Source organism: Apodemus sylvaticus, chromosome 1 (genome assembly GCF_947179515.1).
Source record: "Apodemus sylvaticus chromosome 1, mApoSyl1.1, whole genome shotgun sequence".
Taxonomy (NCBI): domain Eukaryota; kingdom Metazoa; phylum Chordata; class Mammalia; order Rodentia; family Muridae; genus Apodemus; species Apodemus sylvaticus.
Genome location: NC_067472.1, coordinates 91539521 through 91558972, shown reverse-complemented (window position 1 = coordinate 91558972; position 19452 = coordinate 91539521). Strand labels below are relative to the sequence as shown.

The 19452-nt window shown below is 35.2% G+C and overlaps 1 protein-coding gene across 1 annotated transcript in view; it reads left to right on the top strand.

Moving 5' to 3' along the window:
• The window catches only part of Pde3b (phosphodiesterase 3B), a 134685-nt gene that overhangs the window by 68118 nt on the left and 47115 nt on the right, over window positions 1–19452 (top strand). Inside the window, exon 2 of the mRNA XM_052200869.1 lies at window positions 19260–19310. Coding sequence (XP_052056829.1) covers window positions 19260–19310 — 51 coding nt within the window. The remainder of the gene's footprint in view (window positions 1–19259; window positions 19311–19452) is intronic.

Below are 19452 nucleotides of genomic sequence, written 5' to 3'. Positions count from 1 at the left end.
TGGCAATATACTTGATCAACCTAGTTTCTTTTTCTTCTTCTTCTTCTTCTTCTTCTTCTTCTTCTTCTTCTTCTTCTTCTTCTTCTTCTTCTTCTTCTTCTTCTTCTTCTTCTTTTAATTAAATTTGGAGCTTTGGAGGTTTTACTGTATTTTAAATGGATGGATGAAGTAGTGAGAGTAAATTAATAGGAAGTAGCATGTATGTGTGTGTATGAATAGGATGCATGAAATGCCAAATACACTTTTACGGCTAGACAAATTTTCATTTGTTTGGAAAACTTACCAGGTAAGTGTTTGGTTAGGAAAGTGAATTGATATAATTATAAATTTATATTTTTCTTCGTAGAAGTTTTTATTGACCTGTCAAGAAATAGTTCATTAGTTCATTTGTTTACTTGAATGATGGCCTATATACAGTTTTTTTTCTTTTTTCGAATAAGCATAGGCAGAGTTATAAAGACAAGGAAGATCAGTTTCTCTGGTCTTAGTTTTATTTACTTGCAAAGTGATATTATTGTTTAAAGTGAGTAGAATTTAAAAGGAGAATTACATGTTGAAAGTGAAGTGAGGTAAAAAAAATTATGGTTCATGATATTGTTAAATGTGAAAAATAGTGCAGGAGTAGAAAACCAGACATATCTAGATTGAATTAGAGTGAAATGGGAGAGAGGAAATTTAAAGTTATTTGTTCATTTGACAAGTTAATTCATCTAAATTTCATTATAATCATCACAGACAACAATCCTAATTCTGATTTCATGATTACTAATGTTGAGTATGTAAATCTCTGTCTCTGTCTCTGTCTCTATCTCTATATCTGTCTCTATCTTTGTCTCTGTCTCTCTCTCTCTTTGTCTATCTGTCTGTCTGTCTGTCTGTCTGTCTGTCTCTCTCTCTCTCTCTGCCTGTGTGTGTGTGTGTGTGTGTGTGTGCGTGCACGCGCGCGTGCCCTAGCACAATGGACAGGCTGTAGTTGCTGGAATTGGATTGAATTCTTTGAGCTCAGTCTTTTAAAAATAGAATTCAGATACAAATTCAAGGACATAAAAAAAAAACCCAGATTGATAAGCATATCTGTTCACAATATTTTCTCTTTCAAATTCATGGCCTCAATAATATTTAGATATTACCTACAGTTCATTCTATTCTGTGTCTACAAATGTCAACCTAGCAGTCTTTCTGTTTTTGGACTGTAACTGGCATTGATAATTCCCATGCTCAAGAGGGCAGATTAAAAACGGTTTATCATTTTGCAGTTGAATCCTTATAGGGAATTACTGATTTTTTCCCCCACAGAGGATTGCTCTTCTTTTGTACTGCTTTTGGGCATAGATTACAGATAAATCAAAAGATACACACATCAAGACACTATTAGCAGAATTCCTAAGAAAAAGAACTTCTAGCAGATAACACATTTGTATTTGTTGGGTTTATTTCCCCTTCTGTAGGGATATGATTATTCTACTCTCAAGTCCAGTAGTTTTGGTTTGTCAGTCTTTAGGAAATCAGATCAGAAATTTGTACTATATGTGTTTTGTTAGGCACTAAGAATACCCAAGGCAGGTAATTCCTTTGTTCTACTTGATTGTTTGAGCTATTTATAGAATTTTTAGTTGTGTGCATTGTTCAGAATTGCGACAACGGCTTCCTTAATCTGTAGGTAGCCAGATATCAATAGATGTTCTAACTATATACTGTTACAGAGAGCCTGGGTTATGACAAGAGAGTGACTGGATTATTGTATGAATACATGGGGCAACTTTTATTTATAAAAGCTACCAATCTAGGTGGATGATTTAAAACATTTTAAAGGTCTTATTTTTAATAAGTATAAATTAAAAAACATAAATCATCACCTATTTAGCATAGTAGAAGGAAATGAAATCAGAGGAAATAAACCCAACTTCATATTCTGTTATTTTGCAATGACAGAGAAAACTTAGTTATGATAGCCTTGTATGACTTAGGGGCCCAGCATGAAACAGAATTCTATCAAAATTGTTCAAATAATAATGTTTTAATAAAAAATATTCTAGATAAGAAAAGCAGTTAATGTGGCTAAGAGAATACTAGACAACCATAGACTTGTAACAGTAGAAAGCACCTTACCTGTGGCTTGAAGAACAGGGTGTTTTCAGAGTTCAGTCATCACTGAAGCTGATGAATCATCTGTGAAAACTTGTAGTCATGGACCAAGTTGTTGCTGGAGGAATGGTATCAGATCCAGGGAAGCAGCATAGAGGAATTAACCTAAGTTTTACCTCTGAATAAACTCTAGTTTCCTGCTGTTGACTCCTGCTGTGTAACTTAAGTATAAGCAGAAACCAGCTGCAAAGTTGCTTAGCTGACACAGAATATAAGGCTTAACTTCCCTATGGCTCAAAGGAGAGCAAAAAATGGGCCTGGGAGGCTAAAGCAGAGTAGTCTGTACCACTCCATGCCTTCTCTTCTCATACATAAAACCAGGCTAGCGTGTCAAGTTGCTGTGCTTTTTACATACTTTTCCCAAGCAATGGGCATATTGTTAGCACACAGGGATTTCCTAATGGCTAATAATTCCTAAAGCACTAGAATTAAATTTAAAATATGCCTACTCATATGATTTTGAGATGTGTACTTTTTCATATGTGAAATGGAAAAGGCCCAGAATTACAGGAATATCGATAATTATAGTAAATATTAAAGGAGATAATGTATTTTAAGTGCCTAACATTGCATTGCTATATAGCTTGTGATCAGAGTCACCATGAACATCATCCTATTAGTTGATTAGTTGGAATAAGAAAAAAATTAGTGTAATAGTAGTCTCTTCTCTACCTCTACGTCCCTCACAGACCCCTTTTCCTTCTGTTTTAGAGTTCCTGAGTGGGGTCCTTTTTTTGTTTTATAGGGGTCAAATTTTGTTTATGTAGTTTAACATTTTTGTCTATTCTTTTATGTTTTTATGTTAAGAAAACACCCCACCAAATTAAATGATTGTCTCCAATGGGCACAGAAAAATTTTAGAAAAATTGGAAGTCATGAAATTTGCTCAGTTTCAATAGTGTAGATGTGAAGAACATGAAGCTCAATAATTAGAACATGGTTTCACAGTTCACATGGGAACGTACCACAGTATGTATTCTTTTAAATTTGACAGGAGTGTTGCAGTTCTGTTTTTGAGGATGCATGTATGTTTTTCTTTTGGGCTGCATAGAGAAAAATGAAGTAAAACCTCATTGACGTAATTGAACGTGATAACATCTCCTGGCTGTGCTGCTGCTGATTCACTGTGGTTTTGTGGTTTTGTAGAACTCTGTAAAGCATGTTAGACTTATAAACACATTCAAACAGAAACTTTTATCAGGATTCAACTTTTAACCACAAAGAAAAGATGAATTTAAATAAAAGCAGCCTTGGCTACAACTTTATCAAACCAACTAAAAATTTTTTTAAAAGAGTATATGTAACCTAGGTTCATATGAACCTAGAAAAAGCAGTAGTGTTCTTAAAATTAGCCTCGATGTGTAGTCCTAGATTGAGAAAATACTCAGTCATTTCAGATAATGCATGAGTACTGACATTTTGAGGGACATAGTTATAAATATTTAAAAGCATTCTATATAGTCACTGTGTTCTTTTATTGTGATTCCCAATTCAGCTTCACTCCTCTCTTTATGTTGTTATAGTGGTATGAAAGTTGAAGTTTAGATGCTTCAGTTTTGGTGACATGGAAAGTATTCATGCAAAGCAGTGACTGTCTACCTGGAAGCAAGATTTCAAAAGAGCTACATATTATATAGGAGAAATAAATACTTAGATCAATACTTGAAAACATTAAATTATACTTGCCATGCACTGTGCACTCTGTATGTTTGATAGCCTCCAACCAGTTTTAGGTAAATTTATAAAAATAAATTTTTACTACTTTCATAAACTAAAAACACAGTATTTTTTGTTTCAACAACTTCTTTTTTTGTAGTAACAAAGGTATTTTGTTATGAGAAGTAAATAAATTACATGGTTTAGGTTTATTTATATTTAATCCCTTTCTGCTTTATTTAAATGAGACAATGAAACAACAATTAAATGAGGCATGCATTATTTATTACTGTTGGTTCTATACCTTCACGGACATTGAAATTATAAATATATTTTCACTAATGTCTACTTTCTTCATCATAATTTTGAGAAATATAATTATTTCATATTTTGTTTAAAATATTTTAGTAGTTGCTCCATTTTATAAAGCATAGTAAAAAGATAATCTATAGCTAAAATTGTGCTATATTTGTGCTGTTTATATTAAACCTTGCTCATCATGTTTTAAGTACCAGTTGTTTTCTTCAAGTAAAAGCTTTGGGTAGCTAGGCATGATGACACACAACCAGTGATAATCCTAGCTCTTGAGAGGTGGAGTAAAGAAGATCAGAAGTTGAAGAATTTGAGGCCAGCTTGGTCTGCTCTGCATGGTCCTGTCTCACAGCCCTGATGAAAAGCGGCATGCAGTCTTGTCAGTGTGGCACGTTTATTTCTTACTGAAGCTGTTTGCCTTTAGATAACTGATACTGTCTAGGAACATTTCTGATTCCAACACACATTTTCAAGTTGATGCTAAAGTTTACAAAACAATGACTAAAGAGGAACAAGCCAGCTTTTATAACATGCTATTTTATCATAAACATATAAAGTTAGCTGCTGATCTTCCATGTGTGGATTATACTTTACCAAGGAGTGACTCATACTTAGAATCTGAGTGTTTTCATCAGCAGAGAAGTAAAATTTCTGCACAATTACTCCTTTGCTTGTGTACTTTTTCTATTTTGTGGTGTCTTCAGCTGTCACATACATTTTTGTAATTGATCTCTTTTCTCTTTCAGCATAATGTTGCTCCTCCTTGTGTCTAGTGTTATAAATCTATTAGTAATGGTTTGTCTTTTACATGCTTTGGCAGAGAGAAGTTCACAATCTGAGTGGTGCCTTGATAGTTTTTTTCCCCTTAAATTTAGAATCAAAGTCCTTTGTTTCATCTATGAAAACATTATTTTCTTGTTCTAGAAAAAAAAGTTATTTTATCAAAGATGTCTTAATGTTTCCTATATAAGTTTCTGCTTTTGTACCATTATTTGACAGTTTCAAAATATACAATATTCAGAAGCACAGAGGGGAATGGATTATTTCCAGTTAAAATACAGTTGAGTTTTTTTGAACGTAGCCATGGCATATTCTAGTGGCACTTCTGCCTCCATACGTGCTTTCATGAGTTTGAGTAGTTTTGTCACTCTGCAGTTTTGTATCATTTGTAATAGACTGGACATTTAGGTCACTATATTTTATAATGCTATTAGTTTTTAGAAAACTTAATTTGAGTCATTCATTATTTCTACATGGGATACAGAATGAAACACAATTGGAAGAATACAAATTTAGGAGATATTAATAATGTTTAAATGTGACTAAATACTTCATTTAATTTGTATTCTTACCAAATAAGAAGGCTTTAGATTGTGGAGTATTTTTTTTTATGAAGTTAGTAACTTTTCAGATGATAATACTGAAATTTATATGGGACTCAATTAAATTGGCTTTTATAATTATGAAATATAATATTTTATTTTTTTTCAATGTATTTTTATTTTATTTGATATATTTTTTATTTACATTTCAAATGATTTCCCCTTTTCTGGTCCCCCACTCCCCAAAAGACACATAAGCACCCTTCCCTCCCCCTGATCTCCCACCTACCCCTTCCCATTTCCCTGTTCTGGTTTTGCCTTATACTGCTACACTGAGTCTTTCCAGAACCAGGGGCCACTCCTCCATTCTTCTTGTACCTCATTTGATGTGTGGATTATGTTTTGGGTATTTTTAGAATTTAATGAAAATGAAGGCACAACATACCCAAATCTTTGGGACACAATGAAAGCAGTGCTAAGAGGAAAACTCATAGCCCTGAGTGCCTCCAAAAAGAAAATGGAGAGTGCATACACTAGCAGCTTAATAACACACCTGAAAGCCCTGGAACAAAAAGAAGCCAATTCATGCAGGAGGAGTAGAAGACAGGAAATCATCAAACTCAAGGCTGAAATCAGTCAAGTGGAAATAAAGAGAACCATACAAAGAATCAATGAATCCAGAAGCTGGATTTTTGAGAAAATCAACAAGATAGATAGACCCTTAGCCAGACTGACCAAAGGGCAGAGAGAAAGTATCCAAATTAACAAAATTAGAAATGAAAGGGGGGATATAACAACAGAAACTGAGGAAATTAAAAAAAATCATCAGATCTTACTTCAAAAGCCTATACTCAACACAACTGGAGAATCTGGAGGAAATGGACAATTTCCTAGACAGCAAATACCAAAATTAAATCAGGACCAAATAGATCATCTAAACAGTCCCATAACCCCTAAAGAAATAGAAGGGGACATAGAAAGCCTTCCAACCATAAAAAGCACAGGACCAGATGGCTTCAGTGCAGAATTCTATCAGACCTTCAAAGATGACCTAACACCAATACTCTTCAAACTATTTCACAAAATAGAAACAGAAGGAACACTACCCAATTCCTTCTATGAAGCCACAATTACACTGATACCAAAACCACACAAAGATCCAACAAAGAGAACTTCAGACCAATTTCCCTTATGAACATCGATGCAAAAATACTCAATAAAATCCTTGCCAACCGAATCCAAGAACACATAAGAACAATCATCTACCATGATCAAGTAGGCTTTATTCCAGGGATGCAGGGTTGGTTCAATATATGGAAATCTGTCAATGTAAACCACTACATAAACTCAAAGAAAAAAACCACATGGTCATTTCATTGGATGTTGAAAAAGCATTTGACAAAATTCAGCATCCTTTCATGCTTAAAGTCTTGGAAAGAACAGGAATTCAAGGCCCATACCTAAACATAGTAAAAGCAATATACAGCAAACCGGTAGCCAGCATCAAACTAAATGGAGAGAAACTTGAAGCAATCCCACTAAAATCAGGGACTAGACAGGGTTGCCCCCTTTCTCCTTATCTTTTCAATATTGTACTTGAGGTTCTAGCTCGGGCAATTAGACAACATAAGGAGGTCAAAGGAATACAAATTGGAAAGGAAGAAGTCAAACTATTATTATTTGGGGATGATATGATAGTCTACCTAAGTGACCCCAAAAATTCCACTAGAGAACTCCTACAGCTGATAAACAACTTCAGCAAAGTGGCAGGCTATAAAATCAACTCAAGCAAATCAGTAGACTTCCTGTACTCAAAGGATAAGCAGGCTGAGAAAGAAATTAGGGAAATGACCCCCTTCACAATAGCCACAAACAGTATAAAGTATCTTGGGGTGACTCTTACGAAACATGTGAAAGATCTGTATGACAAGAACTTCAAGACTCTGAAGAAGGAAATGGAAGAAGACCTCAAAAAATGGAAAAACCTCCCATGCTCATGGATCGGCAGGATTAATATAGTTAAAATGGCTATTTTGCCAAAAGCAATATACAGATTCAACGCAATACCCATCAAAATCCTAACTCAGTTCTTCATAGAGTTAGAAAGAGCAATTCTCAAAATGATCTGGAATAACAAAAAACCCAGGATAGCTAAAAGTATTCTCAACAACAAAAGAAATTCTGGGGGAGTGAGTATCCCTGTCTTCAAGCAATATTACTGAGCAATAGTGTTAAAAACTGCATATTATTGGTACAGTGACAGGCAGGCGGATCAATGGAAAAGGATTGAAGATCCAGAAATGAACCCACACATCTATGGCCACTTGATCCTTGACAAAGGGGCTGAAAGCATCCAATGGAAAAAAGATAGCCTTTTCAACAAATGGTGCTGGTTCAACTAGAGGTCAGCATGCTGAAGAATGCGAATTGATCCATCCTTGTCTCCTTGTACTAAGCTCAACTCCCAATGGATCAAGGACCTCCACATAAAGCCAGACACTCTGAAGCTAATAGAAAAGAAACTGGTTTTTTGTGGATAGCTAAAACTATTCTCAGCAACAAAAGAAATTCTGGGGGAATCAGTATCCCTGACCTCAAGCAATACTACAGAGCAATAGTGTTAAAAACTGCATGGTATTGGTACAGTGACAGGCAGGCAGATCAATGGAACAGGATTGAAGATCCAGAAATGAACCCACACACCTATGGCCACTTGATCCTCGACAAAGGGGCTGAAAACATCCAATGGAAAAAAGATAGCCTTTTCAACAAATGGTGCTGGTTCAACTGGAGGTCAGCATTGCAGAAGAATGTGAATTGATCCATCTTTATTGCCTTCTACTAAGCTCAAATCCAAATGGATCAAGGACCTCCACATAAAGCCAGACACTCTGAAGCTAATAGAAAAGAAACTGGGGAAGACCCTTGAGGACATTGGTACAGGGAGAAAATTTCTGAACAGAACACCAATAGCGTATGCTCTAAGATCAAGAGTTGACAAATGGGACCTCATAAAATTACAAAGTTTCTGTACGGCAAAGGACACCATCAAAAGGACAAATCGGCAACCAACAAATTGGGAAAAGATCTTCACCAACCCTACATCAGATAGAGGCCTAATATCCAATATATACAAAGAACTCAAGAAGTTAGACCCCAGAAAACCAAATAACCCTATTAAAAATGGGGTATAGAGTTAAACAAAGAATTCTCACCTGAAGAACTTCGGATGGCCGAGAAACATCTTAAAAAATACTCAATTTCATTAGTCTTCAGGGAAATGCAAATCAAAACAACCCTGAGATTTCACTTTACACCAGTCAGAATGGCTAAGATTAAAACCTCAGGAGACAGCAGGTGTTGGCGAGGATGTGGAGAAAGAGGAACACTCCTCCACTGCTGGTGGGGTTGCAAATTGGTACAACCACTCTGGAAATCAGCCTGGAGGTTCATCAGAAAACTGGGCATGTCACTTCCGAAAGATCCTGGTATACCACTCCTGGGCATATACCCAGAGGATTCCCCAGCATGTAATAAGGATATGTGCTCCACTATGTTCATAGCAGCCCTATTTATAATAGCCAGAAGCTGGAAAGAACCCAGGTATCCCTCAACAGAAGAATGGATGCAAAAGATGTGGTATATATACACAATGGAGTGCTATTCAGCCATTAGAAACAATGAATTCATGAAATTCTTAGGCAAATGGATGGAGCTGGAGAACATCATACTAAGTTAGGTAACCCAGTCTCAAAAGATCAATCACGGTATGCACTCACTAATAAGTGGATATTAGCCTGGAAAACTGGAATACCCAAAACATAATCCACACATCAAATGATGTACAAGAAGAACGGAGGAGTGGCACTGGTTCTGGAAAAACTCAGTGTAGCAGTGTAAGACAAAACCAGAACAGGGAAGTGGTAAGGGATGGTTGGGAGAACAGAGGGAGGGAAAGGGCTTATGTGTCTTTCGGAGAGTGGGGGACCAGAAAAGGGGAAATAATTTAAAATGTAAATAAAAAATATATCGAATAAAATTTTAAAAAAACCTTATGTTAAATAATTTTCTTAATACACTCTAACTCTGCTTCTTAAAAAAAATGGAGTGAGATGATATTCCATTGTGATTTTCATTGTTTTATTTCACTGAATCTTCCCATACACTCTTTCTATATTTTCTTTTGAGAAATACCCATTTGGATCATTTACCAATTTCAAAATTACATTTTTTTTTGTTGCCATTGAATTTTATGAATACAAGTTCCCTCTCCCTATTGTTGGGCATTTCTTCTGAGGGTGTCTTACTTCCCAGGACTCTGGTATATTCTAGAGGGTCCCCCTCCCACTTCTGGAGATTGCATATTTCCATTCATTTTGTTGATCCTTAGGGCTTCTCTTTTGTCTTCCCTCTCCCCTAAACCTGATCATATTCCCCCTTTCCACTCCCCCTTCCTTCTTAGCCAGAACCCTCCCTCCCTCTGCCTCTCCCTCCCATATCCCTTAACCCATGATTTCTTTCTTCTCCCTCCCTCCTAAGTGGGATTGAAGCATCCTTTACTTGGGCCCTTCTGCTTGTTAGCCTTCATGAGTTCTGTGGATTGTATCCTGGGTATTCTGTCTTCTTTTGGCTAGTATCCACTTATTAGTGAGTAAATACCATGCATGTCCTTTTGGGTCTGGGTTACCTCACTCAGGATGATATTTTCTAGAACCACAAACTTGATAATATATTTTCATTTCTGTGGCTTCCTTAGTTTCTTTTATCCATGTGTATAATATTGATTATAGGGATTAAATTGATTCTCTGCTTAAATGTATTCCTAAATATTTTACATTTATAGCTGTTAGTGTTATTGCTTTTGAAATTTTTTTTCAGCAAATTCATTATTGATAGACTTTTACTTATTTGTTTGCCTATTGACACTTACAGGTATATGTATGTATGTGTACTTAATCACCTTAAGTTATTTTTTAGTTAAAATTCCAAATGATCAGTTTCACTGTGACCGTGTCGCTTTCATACATATTATAGTTTGTATTAGTTTTGTTTTTTGTTTTTTTACATATAAGAGGATCATGTTGTATTACTTTTTTCTCATGTATTCTTTTTTCCTATTTTAAATTGTATATTTTATTTTTATCACTGTAACTGAAATTCCAGACATAAGCAAATGAAGAGAAAGGATTTATTTTAGTTTAGATTAAGAGGATTTGGTCTGTGGTTGTTTATGTCCACAAAGTTTGGAAACAAAATGATGGTAGGAACATGTGGTGAAGAGCAGTTCATATCATTACAAGCAAAATGGATTGAGGCAAGAAAGTGGGGCACAGAGATATCCTTCAGAGGCCCACCCCCCTAGGACCTACTTCCTCCAGTTGTGTTCACCTCTGAAGATTTTTATACTCTCCCCAAAGAACACCAGCATCTGGGGACTGAATATTCAAACACATGAGGGGCTATTTCCTAGTCAAACTGTAGCATGTCGCCTACTAGCAAGAACAATTTGAGTTCCCGCTTTCCTATGGAGATACACTTTACTACTTCCAATTGCTTTATTTCTATGACTTCTTTTTCTACTACTGTGTCTAATAGGAAAAGTAGGCACACTTATTTTATTTCTGATCTTAGAGGAAACACTTTCAGCTTTTCCCTTATTAAGAATGATATTGAGTGGGGATTGATGTATCAAGCATTTATTTTATTGAGCTGTATTTCTTTTATACTTCAAGGAATTTTTGTTATTGAGAGTATTGAATTTCATTGAATGTTTTTGCCCTATTTACTTATTTGTTTGCCTATTGACACTTACAGGTATATGTATGTATGTGTACTTAATCAAATATCAATAATATTACATTTATTGATTTATGCATGTTCAACAAGACATATATCCTTCCAGCTAAACTCTGATATATTTTAAAATATACTGTTTAGTTTAATTAGATTTTTTGAGAATATTTCCATCTTTTTCCATCAAGGATAATGTCCCATAGTTTTGTCATGTTCTTGATTTGGGTAATGTTGGCCTCTTAGAATGACTTTGGAATGGTTTTCCTCTGTTTTCAATAGTCTGAAATCATTTGATACAATTTTTCCTCCTTAAGAGTTGGTTACAAAACAGTGGTAAATCTATCCAGTCTTGGGCTTTTCTTTATTGGATAAGGATATTGATATATTCCGTCTTCCTATATGATTAAATTTTGTTATGTCCAGAAATTGATGCATTTCCTCTAGATTTTTGGTATACTACTACTACTACTACTACTACTAATTCTTGATAAGTCTCTAAAGATCCTTTGTATTTCTTTTGTATCAATTATAGGTCTCTATTTTGTCTCTGGTTCTTTATTTGGATCTATTTTTTCTATATTTAGCTAAATGCTTATTGATTTTATTATCTTTCAAAAAAATCAAGATTTCTTTTATTAATCTTTTGTGTTCACTTAGTGACTTTTTTCTGATCTTTGTTATTTCTTCCTTCTGGTTTGTGAGTTATTTATTTAATATTATTTATTGTTATTCTTGATTTTTTTTTATAGGTCCTTAAGTTGCAACATTAGGTTGTTTGAAAGTTTTCTTTTTTATTGATTCATTTGATTATTGCTTTAAACTATCTTTTTAGTCATTGTTCTATTGTACATAATGGGTTTTATATGTTGTATTTTGATTTGTATTTGTTTAAAGAAATTTAAAATTGCCCCTGTTGATTTTTCAATTAACCCTTTGTTTGTCCCAAAATAGTGTTTAATTTCTATTTTCTAATATTGAAATTTTCTTCTTTTTTTCAGTAAATGAAATTCTTGGTAATAAATTTATTTACTGAGTTTATCAAATCATAATGAAAACAAGAATGAAGCTCTATGAAGATAAAACAAAAGTGAAATTAGAAAAAAAAATAGATGCTGGACATTTTATGAGCCAGAACAAATCAGTTTTGCTTTATGAACACAGGTTTTCTCCATGTAAAGAAAAGAGCCTGGCTAGTTGATATGTTAGGTTATATCCACGCTAACATTTTATAATTTCACGACTCACTAGAGGTGTAAGTCAGTGTAAGGATCTGTGCCCACTTCTAATTCCTGGCTGCTCTGTCCACCTCTTTTAGACCCCTCCAGTTTTGTGCCTATAGAGAGTGAACTGATACAATGCTTTAATTCATCATCTAAGTTAGCATAGCTCAGAGCTTAGAAGAAATCATGCTATAGACAGGTAAAGAAAATTGGAAAGACAATCCACAACTCTATAATATGTGTGTTTTAAGTAAACATTTTTTCATATATTTCATGTTTAATCTCTATGATTAGAGTAAGGAAAAGTAGATCAATGTGTTAGTAGCATATATATATATACACACACACACACACACACACACACACACACACACACACACACACATATATATATATAAAACCTCTACTAATATACAAAAATATCAATATGTATTCCTTTTGATTTTATCTTTTTTTTTTTAAGTATAACAGTCGTCTTCCTGGGTTTTCATGCACATTTACAAACAGTTGGCATTTATAATTTCCCAGTGATAACTTAGGCTCATTATATTCAAGGGAATGGCTAGATTGTTGGTGGTCTAATTAAATGACAATTAATTACCAAAAGAGTAATATTCTTTAGGATATGATCTAGAGACTCTCAGGAGACAGCTATATCAGGCTCCTGTCAGCAAGCACTTGTTGGCATCCACAATAGTGTCTGGGTTTGGTAACTGTATATGGGATGGATCCCCAGGTGGGGAAGTCTCTGGATGGCCTTTCCTTTGCTCCATAGTTTGTCTCTGTATCTGCTCCCATGAGCATTTTGTTCCCCTTTCTAAGAAGTACTTTGGCCTTCCTTCTACTTGAGCTTCATATGGTCTGTGAATTATAACTTGGATATTCTGAGCTTCTGGGCTAATATCCACTTTATCCGTGAGTACATACCATGTGTGTTCTTTTAAGATTGGGTTACATCACTCAGGATATTTTCTAGTTCCATCCATTTGCCTAAGAATTTCATGAATTCATTATTTTTAGTAGCTGAGTAGTAATTCATTGTGTAAATGTACCACATTTTCTGTATCCATTCCTCTGCTGAGGGACATCTGGCTTCTTTTAAGCGTCTGGCTATTATAAATAGGGCAGCTATGAACATAGTGGAGCATGTGTCCTTATTACATTTTGGAGCATCTTCTGGGTATATACTCAGGAGTGGTATAGCTGAGTCCTCAGGTAGTACTGTGTCCAAATTTCTGAGGAACCATCAAATTGATTTCCAGAGTGGTTGTACCAGCATACAATCCTACCAGCAGTGGAGAAGAGTTTATCTTTCTCCACAACCTCTCCAGCATCTGCTGTCCCCTGAGTTTTTGATCTTAACCATTCTGACTGCTGTGAGGTGGAATCTCAGTGTTGTTTTGATTTGCATTTCCCTGATGTCTAAGTATATATTGAACATTTCTTTAGGTACTTCTCAGCCATTAGATATTCCTCAGTTGACAATTCTTTGTTTAGCTCTGTATCCCATTTTTAATAGGGTTATTTGGTTCTCTGGAGTCTTAACTTCTTGAGTTCCTTGTATATAGTAGATATTAGTCCTCTATCAGATGTAGGATTGGTAAAGATCTTTTTCCAATCTGCTGGTTGTCATTTTGTCCTATTGGCAGTGTCCTTTGCCTTCCAAAAGCTTTGCAATTTTATGTAGTTACGTTTGTCAATTGTTGGTCTTAGAACATAAGCTATTGGTGTTCTGTTCAGGAAACTTTCCCCTGTGACCATGTGCTTGAGGCTATTCCACACTTTCTCTTTCATAAGCTTCAGTATATCTGGTTTTATGTGGAGGTCCTTGATCCACTTGAACTTGAGCTTTGTATAGGGAGATAAGAATGGATCAATTTGCATTCTTCTACATGTTGACTGCCAGTTGAATCAGCACCATTTGTTGAAAAGACTATCTTTTTTCCACTGGATGGTTTTAGCTCCTTTGTCAAAGATCAAGTGACCAGAGGTGTGTGGGTTCATTTCTGGGTCTTCAGTTCTTTTCCATTGATCTACCTGCTTGTCACTGTACCAATACCATGTAGTTTTTTTTGTTGTTTTTTTGATTTTGTTTTTTTTTAAATCATGATTGCTCAGTAGTACAGCTTGATGTTAGGGATGGTGATTTCTCCCAAAAGTTCTTTTATTGTTGAGAATAGTTTTTGCTATCCTGGGTTTTTTGTTATTCCAAATGAATTTGCAAATTGCTCTTTCTAACTCCATGAAGAATTGAGTTGGAATTTTGATGGGGATTGCATTGAATCTGTAGATTGCTTTCAGCAAGATGGCCATTTTTGCTATATTAATCCTGCCAATCCATGAGCATGGGAGATCTTTCCATCTTCTGAGATCATCTATTTCTTCAGAGACTTGAAGTTCTTGAAAGATCTACAGATCTTTCACTTGCTTGTTTAGAGTCACACCAACACCAACGTATGTAATGTCATTTGTGTGTTGTGAAAGATGTCATTTCCCTAATTCCTTCTCATCCTGTTTATCCTTTGAGTAGAGGAAGGCTACTGATTGGTTTGAATTAATTTTATATTCAGCTACTTTGCTGAAGTTGTTTTTCAGGTTTAGGAGTTCTTTGCTGGAATTTTTGGGGCCACTTACGTATACTGTTATATCATTTGCAAATAGTGTTATTTTGACTTTTTCCTTTTCAATTCGTATTCCTTTGATCTCCTTTTGTGGTCTAACTGCTCTAAATAGAGCTTCAAGTACTATATTGAATAGATAGGGAGAGAGTGGGTAGCCTGTCTAGTTCCCGATTTTAGTGGGATTGCTTCAAGTTTCTCTCCATTTAGTTTGATGTCTGGCATCCCTGAGAAAAAACCCAGGATAGCAAAAACTATTCTCAACAAAAAAGAACTTTTGGGAGAAATCACCATCCCTAACATCAAGCTGTACTACTGAGCAATCATGATTTAAAAAAAACAAAAACAAAAAACAACAACAAAAAAAACTACATGGTATTGGTACTGGTATATTACTTTTACTATGTTTAGATGTGGACTGTGAATTCCTGATCTTTCTAAGACTTTTAATATGAAGGGATGCTGAATTTTGTCAAATGCTTTTTCCGCATCTAATGAAATGACCATGTGGTTTTTTTCTTTGAGTTTGTTTATGTAGTGGAATACATTGATGGATTTCCATATATTGAACCATCCCAGCATCCCTGAGATAAAGCCTACTTGATTGTGGTGAATGAATGTTTTGATGTGTTCTTGGATTCAGTTTGTGAGAATTTTATTAAGTATTTTTACATCAATATTCATAAGGGAAATTGGTTTGAAGTTCTCTTTCTTTGTTTGGTCTCTGTGTGGTTTTGGTATCAGTGTAAGTGTGGCTTCATAGAACAAATTGGGCAGTGTTCCTTCTGTTTCTATTTTGTGGAATAGTTTGAAGAGTATTGGTATTAGGTCTTCTTTGAAGGTCTAATAGAATTCTCCATTAATCCCATCTGGTCCTGGGTGTGTTTTTTATTTTTTTATTTTTATTTTTTTGATTGGGAGACTATTAATGACTGCTTCTATTTCTTTAGGGGTCATGAGACTGTTTAGATGATTTATCTGCTACTTTTTTAGCTTTGGCACCAGGTATCTGTCTAGAAAACTGTCCATTTCATCCAGATTTTCCAATTTTGTTGAGTATAAACTTTTGTAGTAGGATCTGATCAGTTTTTGAGTTTCCATGGTTCTGTTGTTATGTCTCCCTTTTTATTTCTGATTATGTTAATTTGGATGCTATCTCTGTGCCCTCTGGTTAGTCTGGCTAAGGGTTTATCTATCTTGTTGATTTTCTCAAAGAACCAGTTCCTGCTTTTGTTAATTTTTTTTTTTTGTATAGTTCTTTTTGTTTCTATTTGGTTGATTTCAGCCCTGTGTTTGATTATTTCCTTTCATCTACTCCTCTTGGGTGTATTTGAGTAGGCCATTTATCTGAACTCAGAATATCTGCAAAGTATCAATCTCATAAACAAGCAGCAGGGATACTTCAGGCCAATGTCTTTCAACCTATTTTCATTATTACTCTTCTACCCAGGAAGCTATTTAGGCTTTTTTTTTTTTTTAACAATGATTTCTTCCTTTCCTAGATACTTTAATACCAAAATGTGTAGCACATATCTTTTATGTAATATATCTATTTATGTAGTTTGACTTTTGATTAACATTTATTGGGGGCCTCTACCAAGAATACTAGGTCTGAATATAAATATAAATACCAATAAATACGAATACTTATTGGTAAACTTGAGAAAAACATCAGGTTTATAAAAGTCATAATAATGAGCGGTGATTGTGCTACTATTAAGGAATGGTGATTAGTTGATCACCTCAAAAGCTAGAAGCTTCGTCGTGCTAAAGTAAGGACAGAATTATTGTGTTACGGCTAAATCTCCAAAGCAAATCCAGTACAGACAGCATGTAGAGTGGATCATAGCAGTCTGAAGTACAAGAGAATCTCAGCAATTTTGAGTTATTAGTCTTATTGTCTTAAACTGCATTAGTGTCTTTACAATCCAGATTTCATGGTTATTAAATCACAACCTAAAGTAATTATAGCAAGACTACACTTAGTAATCCTATCTATTAAAAAATACTTTGTCCGTTGTTATGCTACAGCCATTTTTGGGCACTGGCCCATTCATTTTCTTTAAGTGGATATAGTATATTTGAATCTTCTTAGGAAAGCGATAGATTTCAGTAGGAAACAGAAATTGCTTCTGAAAGGATTTTGATGATGGGATAGCAACAATACCACAGCCCCTTTTAATGACTGAAGATGGTATATTTTCTAAAAGAGGAACCACCAAATTATAGTCCACAATGACTATCCTACTATCAGCCTGATTCTGAACAATTTTTTTTTATATTTTAATACATTTTAAAGAAAAAAAATCAAGCATGAGATCACGGATGGTTTTCAAAGCATGTACTCGGTTCCCTTACAAAAATGGTTTTTCCAAGCAATTGGAAATGTTGGAGTAGTGACCAAATAGATAACACCTTTTCACTTTTTTTGCAGCCTTTCTTTTACTGCTATAGCCATGAGTATGCTCAGGTTTCAGGTGCTGCTCCCCTTTTTAAATGGTCTCTGCTGAGGCACAAAGGAGTTCTGGATGGACCCCAGTGAGACCAATGAATTTGCCACTACCAATGCCTACCAGCAGATCTGGAAACTGATCAAAGATGGGCTTTATCATCTGTCAGCCTGTGCCTGTCCATTCCAAGCTTGATAGCAGGAAAATACACTTTGGCTGGAGGAAGGGCATGTGTGTGAGCATAGCAGAATGCCTATGTGTGACTGCCTGAGAAGATGGTTTGGATGAGAAGGGTGAGGATCCTGTCCTGGCTTCTCAGACGATACTGTGAACTTAAGATTGGCCACTGTATGCATCATAGCCTGCTGGAGATGTGATTAAAAAAAAAAAGAAACAAACAAAGAAAACAAGGGGATCTCACAACCAACCCTTGCCACATATACCTGTATACATATACATGTAACAAGAAAAAAGAGGCCATGAGTTTGAATGAGAGGTAGGGGACATATATGAGAGAAGGATATTTTAAATTCCAAAAAATTAAATTGTACAAAACGAGACCTTTTAAGGAGGATGAGACCAAGAAATAAAGCTCCCCTCTCATGTCTGTAGAAAGTGGCCTTAGTGATATATAACATGAATCAGTCATTAAAACTAGCCTTAAAAAAGGTTTTTAAAAAAGATTTTTGAAACCAAAAGGCATAAGCCCAAGGATAAGAAACAATATAAGTAGTGAAGTATGAAGAACATTTTAGGATTAAAAACAAATTTAAAGGCCTACTTAATATTAGGGTTCAAGTCTTATAGAAAATGGCAATAAGTAATTATTTAAGCCAAAAGAAGAAACGTATTCATTAACTTAAAACAGTTCATAGAAATAGACTGTCAGGGCTAGGATAGCTCAGTCAGTGCAGTTAACTGTCTTGTTGAATGCAGTGACTGCTGTATTATTAGACAAGCCAGATAGGCAGGAAGCCTTCTAGGAAGAAGCAGAGAAAGCAAAGCTGGGCTAAGAGTTACACTAGAAACAAAAGCAGCAAAACACTACTTTTTTGTGTTTTGAAAAGGGTATACTTTGATTCTTATTGACCATTTCCTTGAAAGTAATTTAACCGAGGGCACAAGAAGTTCTGAAGGTTTGTTCATTGGAGGGAATAACTCCACACACACACTCCAACTTAAGATTATGACGACTCTTTGGGGTGGCTGTGGCCTGTTTGCTTAGAGTTCAGTTTTCTTACGTTTTCAGTGACATGCTTTTGGATCTGTTTTTTCTTTATTATGTTATTTTTATATTTAAAATTTTAAGCTTAGTTATGTGTATATGTTTGTCTGTATGTGTGCCATGTGCATATAATGCCCAGGGAGTCCAGAACTGGGCACAGGATCTTCTAGGATTGGAGTTACAGGCAGTTGTAAGCCACAGATCCCAGGAGGGTGCTGGGATTTGATCCGTGAGAGCAGCAAGTGGCCTTAACCTCTGAGCCATCTTTCCAGCCAAATAATACATAGTTGAAGGTTAATATAAGTTATTGTAGTGCTTTTGTTCTGAAAATGGTTTAGTCTTCAGATTGCTGAGTTATAAAGTAAATTAATGAAGTAATCTGTAAAGAGATTATTTTTATTCTCATCTCTTCATTCCCTTTCTGAGATGTAAGCGGTCATAGGTGTCATCAGTGGAGAGGACACAACTTACCTCTATATGTGTTTGTTCATGGCTTGTAACCAAGTGCTCTTTTACAGATGATTCTCTGGGACTGGGACTTGAAGCAGTGGTGTAAACCTCATTACCAGGTGTGTATGAACGATATTGATGTCTGTTGAAATCACCCATCCTTTGGGAAAGCTATTCTCACAGGATTTCTCTATAATAAAACACTCTTTATTTGAACTAAGTTAGCTAGAATCTTCATAGAAGTAGATTTGTAAAAGTTTA